At 45.0% G+C, this 15,612-nt stretch overlaps 1 protein-coding gene across 1 annotated transcript in view; it reads right to left on the bottom strand.

Moving 5' to 3' along the window:
- BRWD3 (bromodomain and WD repeat domain containing 3) overlaps positions 1–15,612 on the bottom strand; it is a 50,352-nt gene that overhangs the window by 33,980 nt on the left and 760 nt on the right. Inside the window, exons 4-6 of the mRNA XM_030967315.1 lie at positions 15,524–15,583; positions 7,721–7,871; positions 5,559–5,657 (exon numbers count right to left, since the gene is read on the bottom strand). Coding sequence (XP_030823175.1) covers positions 5,559–5,657; positions 7,721–7,871; positions 15,524–15,583 — 310 coding nt within the window. The remainder of the gene's footprint in view (positions 1–5,558; positions 5,658–7,720; positions 7,872–15,523; positions 15,584–15,612) is intronic.

Here is a 15,612-nt window from a genome sequence, read left to right as displayed (position 1 = left end):
GAAATTACATGTTACTAGTATCAATTAGAAAAAGAGCATAATATTTTATTTTAAGTGGGGTTTTTTTGTGATAAAAGAAGTGATAAAAAGTGATAAAAATCTTTCCTTGGAATGGCTTTCAGATCTCACGTGAGGGCCAAAGCACTTCCACATCCACATCCACATCCTTGCATTCCCATGGCAGTGGAATTGAAGAACAAGAAACAGGTGGCACTGATGGAAAACTCCCAGTGGAGGAATGGCAGGTAGAAAGAACTGCAACCACAACAAACTCCTTCCCATAGCCAGCAGCCCTTCCAAGAACAGCCTAAAACCTGAATGCCACCTAAACAACCTAAAACCAACCCACCCTGTAAAAAAAGCCTTTGGCTGGATGCACAATTTGAGACCATTTTGGGGTATTAATTCCACCAATTCTCTCCTGTTTCTATTTTCCCTAACCTATCCTCTCTCACAGCACTTGAACTTTGGATTTGAAAGTTTTGAGAGGGTTTTTCAGAGGTACTTGAGGATCTAACAGAGCTGTGCTGGTGGGTTTGTGGAGTCCCAGTGATAGCAGATCCCCTGGAGCAATTCCTTATCTTCCCCTGCACCTTGATGTGGGCTGGGCTTCACAGGAGCCCCACAAAGCTCTTTAGTGCCTTTCACTCCTTCAGCTTAAAAAGCAAAAAACTCGAGCCATGTCTTAATTGTCTCATGATATCGCTGCCAATCTACCCAAAAAAAAGATCAGGGAATACGTTAAAAAATTAATCTACAAAGTCAAGAAGTGCCATTTCAAAGAGCTCCTAACCCATAACTCCTGCTGTAAATTGATACCATTGAAGTATTTACACACAAGCAAGTAAGAGAAATTGTTTCCAGCTTTAAAGAAAGCATTTTTGTGTCTCAGTTTTAGGCTCTGAAATGTGGATTATTTTTAATCACTCAAAGCAATTGAAACATGACACAAGGGGAAAAAAGCTGCATAAAAGATGCTTGCAAAAGCCATCAGGCTCCAGCATAACCTCACCTTCAATCAATATTTGCTTTGCATGTAAAAACACACATTCAGCAATACTAAAAAGCAAAACACACTAAAGCAAATTAATTTACTACCTACCTACTATTCAACTGATACCTAATATTACACAGGGTTGTTAAACCAAACTGTCACCCTGAGCAATATAAAACTGAAATTTTATACTCTTTTTTCCTACCTCTAACACAGAGATCACGCAGTGATAAATTCTCAAGGTACCTCAGCTTTGCCTACACATTATTTTATTTACTCTTTGAGTATGACAGCTTAAAAGCTGAATTCTTAAAAAGATTACACCTCCCTTTCCCTACCCTGTGTGCCAACAGCGACGTGGAGTCATTCAGTAACATGGTGATTCTGCTGTGCCTTTCAAGCTTTCAGCCATTTCAATATACATATATATTTATATATTTAAATACATAATAACAGTGTATCTGTCTGTAAGCAATTTCAAATGGCTTTGAATATTTTTTTAACCACACAAAGAACTGTGTGAATCAAAAAGATACATTCTCATGTCAAAATATTTCTAACAATCATAGTATTTTCTGTGTCCCCTTGCATTCTTCTGAACATTTACCACTGCTGTTTGTTGTAAATCCCATGAAGGAAGCACCAAAAGGCCCCAAAATCCCACAATTCTGGAACCTCACTGTTCCAGTCGATTCCCAGCCTTGCAATCAGTTCAGCTTCAGCGGATATGAAAGTAATTTTTTTTTTTCTGTGTTTATTTCCCTATTCGCACAATGCGGATAAAACTTCTCTATCTCCCATGGATAATTACCAAATAAAAAGCCCTGTTTATGAAATGCTTCAATCAGAGACATCCAGAGCTATTGTTGAGCCATGAGGAGCAACAACTTCATCAAGGCAACAGCATCTTTGGACAAAAAAAACCTATCACTGCTTCAAAGGAACAAAGCAAACATTCTCCATTCCTGTATTTTTAGGAAGATTAATACACAATATCTAAATAGGGAATTACCCCCACATGACAAAAATCCCTGTCAAGTTTCCTTTCTACAGCACAATGAAGTTATTGTCCTCCTAAGGCCCCAAAGCACTAAAACCCAACAATTCCCACATGGAGAAATAGCAACTTAGTAACCCCAAAAAATTTTACTAACCTATCTCATTAACCGATGTATTTCATGCTACACTGGATGTAAAAGCTGCCAAGTCCACCCCCTCACCATTCCCTGCCAGGAAAAACTTTCAAGACAGTTATTTCCCATAAAAAGGGAGGAGATCCAGCCTTCTTGATAAGAAAAGTTAATTTTGTCCCAACACTGAAAGGCCACCTCAGCTCCTCCAACTACCAACTTGTAAAATACAGGCATTTTTCTCTTTTTTTCCCTCAGTCCTTGGTCCTGGAAGGCCACACCTTGAGGAAAATTGCAGTGCTCAAAAGCTGACAACAGCAATTCCCAAATCACAACTTAGCTCACATTGTACTATAGATAACAGCACAATGTAAGAACCCTTGCAAGAAAGCTCACCTAGGAAGGATAAACCCCAAACCCAGCAACAACAACCCACCAGTGAAAGCTGGATTTAGAAAACAATCATCAGACAAAGCCCAGAGTCAAAGTTAAATCACAACCTCAGAAGGAATTTAAGCATTTCAGTGAGGCAAAGTCACTGAGCAGCACCAGCTGGAATTCCTGCTCTCCCTAAAAACCCTTGTCTGGATCCACTTTTTGCAAGGAAAATTAGAAAATGGGAAAACTGGCGCAAATGTCTGTTTTCAAAATCAGTTTCTCAGGGGTGATGAGCTCCCATCAGACTGTTTCACCTTTGCAAGAAGCAGTGTGACTTTGTACTGAGGATCTGGATTCTGCTTTCATCACAAACCCGAGCAGGGATCGGGTACCACTCCCCGGAGAGGCACAAGGTTTCACAGGAATGCCAGGAAACAAACAGAGCTGGCTCCCACATGGAAAACACCTTCTCAGAGAGTGGCTGTGGGGCCACAAAGAGCCTGGACCCAGGAAAAGCACTGAAAGCACAGCATGTTCCAGATCTGAGAGCTGCTGACCTCATGGAACTCATTTCCAGCACAACCATCATCGATTCCTGACCTCATCCCTCATCCCAGCGCTGCTCCTTGGCAGGACCAAGGTACCTGCATCACCTTGGCTGTGAATTTCCACCCAGCTGAAATGCTTATTCACTGAGACTGTGCTGAAAACCTTCTGCTTCCAAATTTTGCATTGTTTTCACTAACAACAGCTGCCCACAGAAAGATTTCCATCCTCAGGTTAGAGCAGCTCTTAAAGAGTGAAAACAACCTTCTTTCTAATCTGCTCTGAGCTGCTTGTACAAAAAAAAAAAAAAAAAAAACACCAGCCCTGACAAAATCGAAGTAGCATCAAAAGCTGGTTTATCAAAGGGGAATCACTCCCAGACCTGAGGTACTGCATGACCAGTCTTTCCACTTTCTGTCTGGGAGAGCACAAAGGGAGCCCTGAAAGTTCCACTACAGCAAAAGCTGCCCAGAAAGGCTCCAGCAGACTCTGCTCCTCCTCCATGGCATCCTGTTGGCAGCAGGAAGCTCTGCCAGTGTTTTCCCTCCCTGTCCCCCTCCAGCAGATCACCACAGCCCTGGGAATGACTTCCACAGCTCAGCACTTTCCCAGAGACTCCCCCAGCCAGAAGATGCCCAGCTCTGCACAAACACGCTGGGAAAAGGCAACAAGGATTTCCTGCTCCAGTTCCACTGTGCAGGATCTTTTATTTTGGATTATGGACCACAAGGTTCCATCCCAACCACATGGAAAGGAAACCACTGCAACTCCCAACTCTTGCAGCTGGGCCCTCCCAGTTAATCCCATCAGCGACCCCATTCTCTCAGCATTTATGGTGGAAAGCTTAAATCCTTATCACTGGAAAGGAAATGATGTGAGAATACTCCTGGCTGCTCGTTCTATACCTTATTTATCACTTTGCACAGGTACTTAAACAATCACCTCACTCCTGAATACACATTAATTGGAGTCTTTTATTTCAGCCCAACTCCTTCAGCAAGTAATTCCAGAAAAGTCCATCTGCCTGAGCCAGCACAGTGTGGGAATTCAGTTATGCCAAAATACCAAAGAGGTCGGGCACACTTCATCTTGTGCCTGAAACACACTGCAGCATCACCAGGAAAAAAACCACCCATTTTGCACAAATACACAAAGAATTTTCTGACTTCCTCTTCAGGATGAACAAGGAATCCCAAAATCAAACTCCTGCCTGAAGTCAATTCCTTATTTTAGTATTTATGTAGATTTTCCTCTCCTAGTAGTAGTTTATGTAGCTACACCTAGGACTCAATTCTTCCAGGAATCAATACTTATATAAATTATTTCCTGGCTATGAAAGACCCTTTTCCATATAATACCTTTGCATTTCTTAAAAAAAAAAAGAAACAATTATTAAAACATCCAAACAAAACAATTGTTCTGTTCTTTAATTCACTAAATAGTTACCAAGCAAGCAGCACAGTCCTTTGCCATGAAAGCATGACAAATGCTGAAGTCCAATCTGCCAGGATGCCTCATTAATAATACCACATATTCCAAAAACACCCAGTCTGATGAAAGAATTGATCCAAGAATCCGTGCAGAATACAACCAAAGGATTGTGTTCAATAAATCTACAATTCAGACTATTAGTAATCCATCAGCACAACTGCTCACAGTAAAGTAACTGCAGAACCAGCCTAAAATAATAAATACACAGATAGAAAACTGCCAGCACCATCCCCGCTTCTCCAAAGAGAGGGAGGACCCATAAGTGAAAGGAGTCCCTGACAAACCAGGAAAATGTATCCATTTGCACAGAGATAAAATGCCCTAAAAAGAAACAAACCAGGATTTACTTTTATGCCTGCAAGAATCAATTTTTTTTGCTATAAAAGCAGTTAATGAAAGTTCAAACCATACAAGGCAAACACTTGAGTTTATATAAAACAGAGCAGCTCTGTGATGAGATGTAAGCTGAGAGCCCACATATATCTGAGTTTTATACAAGTTCTTTATCTAATTGTGTGGACAACTGAGGCTGAAGGAACACAAATGTTGCTTTGGTGATTATTTTCTTTTTGGAGAGGGATATTGCAAGCAGTCTGTTTTCTGTCATAATCCAACCGAAAGGAATTCTTGAGTCAAAAAAGTTCCCTGGGAGCCAGACGCTTTGTTCTGGCCAGGATTCCATGATGATTCCAGGATTCCATGCTCCTGTGACCATGCCCATCCAATCTTACAACCACATGTACATATTATGGAGGCATATGATAAAAAAAATACTCCAGCCCACTGCCCTCCAAAAACCAAAACATGGCTACACACACTGAGGAAAATCCAAGCCAGAATAACACCAAAATGATCCTATTGTCAGGGAGAGACCTATTTTAGATTAATTCATTATGAAATGTCAGAGAAAACATTAATGCAAACCCAGAGCAGTGTTTTAGTCAGTGAGAGGAACTTTCTGTGGGGCAGGAATAAATACAGAGAGGAGAAGAGGGCCTTTTATGGACTTCCAGACTCACCCACGTTTGGTGGTTTCCCGTAGTTCACCGGGAGTTCGGGGGGTCGGCCCCTGTGCAGAGCTGCAAATGCAGATCCTTTCCATAGCGTGTGTCTGAAGTCTGCACCAGCAAGAGTGACAAGGGACAAGAAATAATCAATACATTAAATAATCAAGAGATCAAGCACCACTCCCACCAGCCCAGAACAGGATCTGTCTGATTGAACACTTTGTCAGATTCCTCATGGAAAGACTGTGACTCTGATTTCCAGTTCCCCAGCAGTGTCACTGAAAATGGTTTCAACTTATTTTTGCTTAATTTGGGTGATTATTGACTCTAAATCCATGGAGAGAAAAAGTGAATTTTAAAAGTGGGTGCACTTTATACTGAGGCCCAACTGAACTCTGCCGTGTTTTCCTTCTGCAATGCCAACACTCAAAGCACCTCTGCTTAGGAACTGCACATTTGAGATTTCACATTTTGCTGCCTAAAAGTGAGAGAAGTGAGGGTTTTTTCCAATAAATCTGTTTTCTTGCAATATGTGGCAATGTGCCCTCCTTTCAGATTTTCCTCTGCACCCCACCCCCCCCAAAAAAATCATTGTTTTAAAGTGAAGACTGTTCTCTTTAAAGACTCTCCAGCCCGCTGCTGCCAACTGGCCTCAGAGAGGCTCCTCTCTAGAACAATAGTGATTTTTCTGAGACTGTTCAAAGTGCCTCAGAAATTAGACCTGGATTTCTTCCATTTCTGGCCATCTGGAGGGAGAGAAATGAGCTTCCACGGTGAGTAAGTGCTGAAACAGAAGGACAGTGCCGCAGGTTGGTGGATCTGTGTAGCACCATGTAGGTCTCTGAACACAAAGTGCACAAGCTGAGGTGACTCAGAGGCTCCTGAGAGCACCTTCTGATTAAACCCCAAGCTGCTGCAAGGAGTATTAAATGATACTCATTAAAAACAGCACTCAGACTTCCTAAAATAGATCCATCCACCTAAACCCTTCTGTTCCCCTGCAGAAAAATGTTTATTTTCTCTTTACATCTTGCTGCTGTTTGCTTCTAAGCTGCAAACTGAGTGTGAAGGGAAGGAATGTTTCTCCGCAAACCTGAATTTCTGCACCTAATTACAGCAAAGCAGAGGCAAAACAAGACTCAGTCCCAAAACTCTGTAGGGCAATGTGTTTGGGAACAGCTCATCCCTCCAGGAGATATCCAATGGATCAGCAGATGCTCGTCAGCATCACGGTGTGACTTCACAGGATGCAGGGAATTAAGTGCTCAATTGCCACCAAAACAGGAAGGTCCCGCTCTGCCATCCCTCCTCCCCTCCCAGGATGATGCTCCTCCTCCTGTGTCACCTCCAGCCCTGTGATCCTTCTCCACCAGCTCATTTAATTCACTACAACAAAATTTTGCAACATCTCAGCTCTCTGAATCAGCACATCAGAGGATCAAGGAAGTTCTGGCTCCTGCAGGGAGGAAGTGGCAGGGGCATGGAGTGAGGAGGGAAAGGAGGAATCACTTCAATAGCAGATGGCTCTCAGATCTCTTTAGTTCTAACACAAAACTGCTCTCAGGATCATTCTCTCAAGCAGAGAGAGTTTTTCAAAGGGAAAAGGACTGGTGTTCTCTTCATGAAAGGAATGGGGGCTTTTAAATTAACTTGAAGCAAGGACAAGCAGGAATTGTCACTGAAGAATCAGCCTGGCCTTCTGCTACTCCCTAAATGCTGCCCCAAATGCCACCACCCTGTCCTGTGTCTGCACAGCCAGGGAGTCAAAGAATGGAAAAAGCCAGGCTGAAAAATAGCCCAGCTCTGTGATTTTAGACACAGGTGTGTGTAAATGTATATGGAAAAAATGGCATTTTTCAGACACATCAAACCCCTAATCCCATTCACATCATTTACACAAACACCAACACACTGGGGAAGGAGGCAGAGGAAGTAATAATATCAGGCAACTGTAGGCAAGAATTGCTTAAAATGGCATTTTCAACCCAAGAAAATATATCCAACAGGGCCAGCAACAACTGCATTTTAGGAAGAAAAAAGCTGGCAAGCACAGGAGACAAAGCAGGGCAAATGCAAACACAAACACAAACACACAGATATCCCAACAGGAATGGCAACAAAAGGGGGTTAATCATTAAAACAGAATTCAAGCCCAGATAAATTGAGAATCTCACCTTTTGCTGCCCTCAGGAGAGACTGGCGCCCGACACCCAGCAAAGTCTGCACCCCCAGCACACTCTGGGGTATTTCCTTGTCCAAGAGGGGTCCAAGCCTCTCACAGATCCTAAGAAGATAATCTGGGGGGATGTGTGCATTGACAGCCACCTAAACACACAAACAACACAGGCATTTGAAAACTGCTTTATTTTTCCTTCTACTGGTAGTACTTTGCTTCATATTTAGGTGTAAAGTTACTGCAACCAAGCCTAAACCCCCTGAAAATCCCTTCAAAATTAATTATACTGCATGTTAAAGTGATGTGGAGTGTTGCAAAAGCCATACCAGATATTTCAGGTTGTAACAGCTTAATTTAGGATAGATTTAGGATATCCCTTAATAAGAAACAAAAATCCCCAGTGCAGTGCTCTGCTCAAACGACTTTTTTTAAGCCTTTTTCACCTTTCAGTTCATTTTCTTCCCATTTTTTGCTTAACTGAAACACCCTTGAATTGACATCACAGTATAAAGCACACGTGCAAAAGAATAAAAACCTTAAAAATTACCTAAAATCCCTAAAATCAATACTCAGTCTCCACTTCCCAGCTCCTGGGAGTAGGTACCTTTAAGACCCACATGTGCAGGCTCCAATTTTGTCATGTTGGGAGAACATCCTTAATTTTTCCCTTTGGACAGAGACTGAGTGACAACAGTTTTTCTGACAGGCTGTTCAAACAACAAATAAATTGTGCCTCATTATCCAGAATGTCCTGCACTGCCTGCCTCCCATATTTACAAACTGGCAGGTAAAGCTGCCCATCAGAGCTCCTCTGACACAGCACACACAGCTCCATCCACCTCTGTCCATGGATCAGCTCCTGCCTACCCAGGTGCCAGGGATGTGCCCAGCTCCTGCCCCAGCACACCACAGGGAGGGAGTGTCAGGCATCAGGAAGGAGGAAAAGGTCTGTAATTCCCTCAGCCCTGCTGCCAAAACATTGTTCACTCAACTGTGTCATCAAACAGATTATTAGCACACGTCATTGGGAATTTTTTTTATTCTAATTGGGCAACAGCAGTGGAGCCACAGAACCCAGCACAGCCAGGCAGGGCTGGATAATGTCACCACCTGCACCATGAGATGGATCAAGACTGTCCCATAATTCAGATTTTAACCAGAAAGAAAAGGGAAATATATCTAATTAAATATACAAATTAGCAGTTAATTAAATATGACTAAAAAATCTTCCAATGTGAATGGAACTCTTGGCGGAGAGACAGGTTCTTCCTTCTACTCATCTCTCAGTCACTGCTGGTTAAAGAATCATCTCATCAATCATGATGATTCTAAAGATCCAGAATCATCATTTTTTCAGTGCAGGAATGAGAAACCTGCTGAGTGCATTACCAAGTTCTCATTCCAAGACTTTTCATCCTGTGAGTGAGCATCAAGGAATGACCCCGTGAATGCTCTCCCTGCACTGACAGGGTTCTCCAGTCATTTTAGCTTTTTTCCCTAAAATCAGAGTTCTGAAATTATACTGGCACCTTCCCAGTGGTACAACCAGTGAAGTTCAGTGTATGAGCATGAATTGTCTCTCACTGTAAATTATGGGCTATAACAGAAGTTGAAATGAGAGAAAAGGATTATCCAAACTTTGGTATTTGCCTCTGATTCCGACTCATTCCTGAAACACTGTAAATGTGTTTAGGCTACAAAATATTTTATGATGCTGCAGCAGCCTCCCTTCAGTGTAAGATTTCTGAAAGGGAAGCTCTAGAGAGAGAATCTGCAGTTAAGTAAAATCTGAATATGAAATTCTTACTTCCATCTCTGATAACCAGCAACAATTCCCTCAGTCACCAACTGCCAACACACAGTGATGTATCAACCTTCAGACTAAAAGATCAAAAAGAGCAACCAAGAAACTCTGAAGTTTTACTTCCAGAGCACCAAAAAAACCCCAAACCATACCATTCTCACTGGAAATGTAAAAAATCCAAACCATTTTCCCAGTGTAGCACAGCAAACACTCCACTGTTCACCCTGAAGCTGGTTTGGGAGTTTCACCCTATTCCATGCCTTGGAAGGTGCTGAATTAAGCCTGGCAGCAAATACCCCACTGCAGAGACAGAGCCCAAGGTGTTCCACAAGCATTCCTGACTACCTCCAAAATGGAAAAGGACTTGGTGGCTCAAAGATGAAGGCACAGTTTTATAGGGAACAGCAAAGAGCAAACACGGACACACGTGGGGCCTGACAGCATTCCCTGATTGCACTTATTTCCCTGCACATCTCCATGTTTCTACAACCCACAACAGCCCCAAATAAGCAGCCCTTAATCTGAATATTAGCACTGCTGTTACTAACAAACAGCTCCATAGGCAGGCAGCAAGAGCAGCAAATTCTCCTGGTGACTTTTTTCCATAATAACTTCCAGAAAAAATGCTTAAATCACAGCCCAGAGCTAAACAAGCAATTCTATTTTCAGGTTCCCAGAAGAACTTGAACCAAAAATCCTTCTTTTCACCTCTGAGAGAGTTGTAAATGGATTTTAAGTATTTTTCTAGAACATGAAAGCTGCAAACATCCAGATGAAAAAACCAACATTTCCCAGATCAGATTTTCCTTAAAAGAAGGACGGAAAAAACCAAAGGTACAGCTACACCTCTTAGTGTGTGCTTGTCCAAATCCCACGTGGCAAAATGAAACAGCAGCAAGGATATTATCAGCTCCTCAAATATATTAGAAAATATTTTGAAATATAATTAGAAAATATTTTAGAAAATAATCAGAAAACTGGAAAAAATTAGAGATGAGTAATACAGGCCCAAACCATGCATGTTAAAATAACACAGAGCTGAAAACGTGCTAAGTGAGAACAAATGCTGCATCTTGGAATAAATCATAAAGAAAATATGTTTTGTTGCCTTAGGATGTGAAAAATCCTATAAAAGTTAAAATATGAGAGCACAAGAATGCAATAGAACCAGATGAGTTCTCTGACACAGCAACCACACAGGTACAACGGATCTAAAAAGTGAAAGATTAAGTGAAGCCAACCTATCCTTTTTAAAAAACTCTCCCAGTCCTGACTGCTTGAGCCAGGCTGAGATAAGCTGCTCCAGTGATAAGCACAAGGAAAGAACTATTAGTGAAGTCACATCAGGGCTGGGAGAAATTCAACCCCTAAACCTGTTCATGGTCCTGTGGTTGGAAGCATCACTCAGAGACCACGAGCAGAGAGTCCTCCCTGGAGCTGGGACAAGCAGCTTCTGGATCCCTGAAACCAAATCCCCTGGTGTGACTCTGATCCCTGTCTGGACAATGTCCTCAGGCACAGGGTGGGATTCCTGGGGTGTCTGTGTAGGGACAGGAGCTGAATTTGATGATCCTTGTGAGTTCCTTCCAAGTCAGGAGTCTGTGATTCTGCAGCTGCTGACAACTCCTCCTCCAAAGAAGGGAACAAACAACCCAAAAAAGACTCTTTGTGATTGCTACTTAAAAGTAAGATATCTGTTTTGACAGAGATGGGAACCAGGGAGCTCTGGGAACCATCTCTTTTGGGAAGCCCAGTGGAACATCTCCTCAAAGCACAGACTGGAGGCAGGAGCTGCAGACTGGAACAAGGCAGCAACGTGGCCCTTGCCAGGCTGCTCTGTCCCCATTCCTGCTGGGCAGGCCCAGCTGGGCCTCAGCACTGGATTTCTCTACTCCAGGTAGTCATCCAACACTTCCCTCATCTGCCAAAATAACCATCAATTAAGAATCCATTGACAACTGTATCAAAAAGCAGTGGAGGAGGCCAAGAGGCCAAGGCAGCTGAGCAAGCAGGAAATTACTGAAGACCTCAAATAGGGAATCTCAGCAAAAGGAAGCTCAGACACTGGACCTGCACAAGATACCAGCAATATGCAAATAGACTGGAATTAAAAAAGCCTTTACCCACTGGGGTCCTCAGAGAGAATAGGTTGGAACAACCATGCTACAAATGACATTTTCCTGAGGTGACAAAACCATAACATCTCTGCTCTGCTAATGCTGGGATTGGCAGGATCTATAAATACCAGCACCTCGGACTCAGGGCTAGTTTTAAATCAGTGCAGATGGGCAAGGCAGGAACTCGGAGCCAAATCCCATAAGCTGTTCCATACCAGCACAGCCGCTCATGGATGCAAACTCCCCACTCTTCAACAACAGCTGATTTTCTGTTTTGCCTGGAATTACATGTTTTTCAGCACAAAGACCAAACCAGGCTGAGCCAGAAGACTCAGCCCATCAGAAAGTTCTTAAAACCAGAGCAGAGCCAGTCACCTTTATCAGGAATAAACAAAGATAATGTGGAACAGCAGGTCACTGGAGACTGTGCTGATAATCGGAGTTGTTCAGCTCGACTCATCTGTAGAGCAGCTGACTCCACACCGAGCTGCTCTGGCTCATTTAAAACCAGAGCACTAATTGCCTGCAAGCTGGACACACTTCAGACCTTCAAAAGGCCGGGCTGGATGGGGCTTGGAGCAACCTGGTCTAGTGGAAAGTGTCCCTGCCCATGGCAGGGGGTGGAATGGGTTGGGCCTGAAGGTCCCTCCCAACCCAAACCAGTCTGGGATTCTGTGATTCACAGACTTTTCCCTTTACCAACACATCTCATGTCTCAAGACCACCAGCAGTCAGTGAGAAAGTAAAACCACTGTGGAGTACACCTGGGAGAATTCAGTCTGGAGAAGAGGGAACTGAGGGGAGTCATTGGGGGCTGCAGCTCCTCCTGAGGGGCAGCTCCAATCTCTCTCCCTGAGAGAGGGAACAGGATTCAAGGAATGGCTGGAGCTGTGTCAGGGACATTTAGGTGGAGATCAGGGAAAGGTTCTTTCCCCAGAGGGTGTCAGTCACTGCCCAGGCTCCCCAGGGAATGGTCACAGCCCCAAGGCTGCCAGAGCTCCAGGATGGTTTGGAAAATGCTCCCAGGGTGGGATTGTTGGGGTGTCTGTGCAGGGCCAGGAGCTGCACTGATGGTCCTTCCTGTGTGTCCCTTCCAGCTCAGGATATGCTGTGACTCTGTGATTACCTAGACAGGCAGCCACATGCTGCAGGCAAAAAAGTGTTGCAACGTGAAAATAAACAGGAAAAATCAAAGGGAACACAAATGCACATAAACTTGCATTCTGTGTGGTTTTGCTCCATAGGTACAATTCTTATTAGCGTGTCTTAAATTACTTGTCTGCCCTGTGATACCTGGTATTTAAAGTAAAAGATTAAGTTTATTAAAAAAAAAAAAAGGAACAAAGGGATCTAGTGAGCTTTCGGATCTTGCCTAAAAACTCAAGTGAAGTGGGAGTAAACATTCCCTAGATAAAAACCATCCAGTGGCCATTGGGCTGCTCCTTCTTTATCACTCCCAAAAGACCAGGAGCAGTAACAGCGTACTCAGTGGTCACAGTATTGGCATATTTTCTGAAAAACACCACTCAGAACCTGAACAGCTACACTGAGGATGGAAAACAAAGCTGAAACACCAGAACAAGAAATACTCTGTCTGAATATTGGGCAAACAAACAAATCAGACTTTTCTGGGTTGTAAACTCTCACAAATTCAATTACCTGCCTGACCAGAATAGCTGTACCACCCAGCTGAGATTGTAAACGATTTTGGGTTTCTGGCTGTAAAAAGCAGAAATGGGTGGAAAAAGCCCCTTTACCTCCAACTGCTGGCATCTCCAATTTAATTTTGGTTCATTATGTGCCTGAGATAATTAAAAAGAAGGTTGGAGTGCTTTGTGTCCTTCATAACCCTGGTCTGTTCTGAACATGGCATTCAGACATCCAGCCAGACCTGAAGTCGAGGAGCTCAGGTTAATAAACAATCATATGCAGCCAAAAGTCCAAATTCCAAACACAGCAAACCCTAAGCAATGAGGGAGAAAAGGCCTTTCTTCAATATCCTTAACACTCTGAGGATTCACAGACAGAAACTCAGCTCATCTCACCAGACATCAACCTGTCTCACTGTAATGATTCATTTATAATCCTGGTCCTTACTGTAAACCATGAGAAACAGTCAAATAATACTAGATAAATGGGCAAACTAAAAGCATGGGTTAGCACTGATTAGTTTAAGACACAGGAAAAAAAAATCTTAAATTTAATTATTATATGATTTTATACAGAAATAAGAAATTTCCAATTAACTCCAAAACTCACTTCAAAATGGTTTTTCTCTTGTTTCTGAAATGTTAAAGAAAAGTACATGTTCACACACATATTTAAAAAAAGCTTTTAAGGCTTTTTTATCTGTGCTATAGAGAATGAAAGGAAAGAAATTATATGTTAATCAAAGTGATATGCAAAACCACTCTGTCTGACACCAGGCTGCACAGTGGCACTGCAAATATTCCTCCTGGATACTGGGTGCAGTACCACACTAAACCTGAGACAGCCCACAGTTAGATTTTGCATTCTCTAGGAAGACCATAGAGCACCAAAATCTACTGAATGCAGAACTTAATCTATCTCTGCTCACTCAATTTACAGTCCCAGAATTATCCTCAAGAGGTGTGAGGAAGCTCAGCTTCCACCTGAAATTCTGCATAGGCTTTAGAACGGGAAAGGCAGCTGGTCCAAAGGTCTCCTGTGGGCACAAGGAGTTCTGTCCACATCTGAGCTCCTACAACGTTGCTAAAGTGGGAAACCAGCTCCCGAGCCACATGCAGAGGAGTTTGAGCAACAGTCATGGCAAAATCCCACGTCACTATTGCTCCATGGGAGCCGGGAGAGGCCAGGACGTGCTTTCCATTCCTTGCAGGTGAGTGCCAGCGCTGGGCACAGGTACCAGGGCTATAAACGCTATCGGGAAGTTTACAGCCGTACAACTGCAAAGTGCTACATCAGCGCCACACGTCATCGCCCAGAGCTCCCAGGAATGAAATCAAGGCCGCCTGGACCCTTTGGAAAAGGACTGGAACAGCTTCAGTTTTGTCACTTTCACACAGACACATCTCGGGGGTGCGGGGCCAAGGGCCCCCCCCACCCCCGGCCTTGCGGAGGCACTGACCTTCCTCAATGACACACATTCACAGGGTTCAGCACTCAGCAAAAGCAGCCACTCCGTGTATTTCACCGGCATTTAACAGCCACAACACCACACTTCCTAACCCCTCCTTTCCTGCCTGACAGCAGGCCCAGACGCCGCGGAGAGGGGCGGGTTTCGCGCAGGCCGCCGCAGGCCGGGAATCCCTGACCCAGCCCGGCATCGCCGGGCCCGGCGGCACGTCCGGCACGTCCCCCCCACCCCTCGGGCCGCGGCAGTGCGGCCGAGCCCGGCCCGGAGCGGGGCAGCCCCGGGGGCGCGGGCGAGGCGGCGGCGATGGCGCGGGGGGACCGGGGGGACCCGCGCCCCGCGCCCCCGCCCCGCCGGCTCCGCCGCGGCGCCGCCGCAGCCAATCAGGGGCCGCCTCACATCGCCGCGCACCGCTCCCCGCGTTGTAAGGCGCAGCGCCATTGGCCGCGCCGGGCCCCGGTGCGTGCCCTCGGATAACCCCCGGCCCCACAATAGCGCGGCGCGGCCGCTCCGCCGATGCCACCGGGCGGCCCACGGGGGTCTCGCCGCCAGCCCCCGGCCCCGCCGCGCCTCCGCTCCCTGCCTGCCTCTCCGCTCCGCACCCCGCGGCCCGCCGCGGCCTCGGCGGGGCGCAGCCCGCAGCCTTAGTTGGGGGGGGAGACATACACACGGGGCGAGGGGGGGGACGCGGCGCCCGGTGCGGCGGCGGCGGCGCGGGGGGCGGAGGGAAGTTGTCGGAAAAGTCAAGAGTGAAACTTGTCTCACCAGGTCCTCGAAGCTCCGGCGGTGCTCCTTGCCCTGCCAGTCCAGGCGCCGCGGAATGAGCTGCGGGAGGGACACGGGGACGGGGGGCG

The sequence above is a fragment of the Camarhynchus parvulus genome, chromosome 4A (assembly GCF_901933205.1).
Source record: "Camarhynchus parvulus chromosome 4A, STF_HiC, whole genome shotgun sequence".
Taxonomy (NCBI): domain Eukaryota; kingdom Metazoa; phylum Chordata; class Aves; order Passeriformes; family Thraupidae; genus Camarhynchus; species Camarhynchus parvulus.
This window is presented reverse-complemented; position numbering and strand designations above follow the sequence as displayed.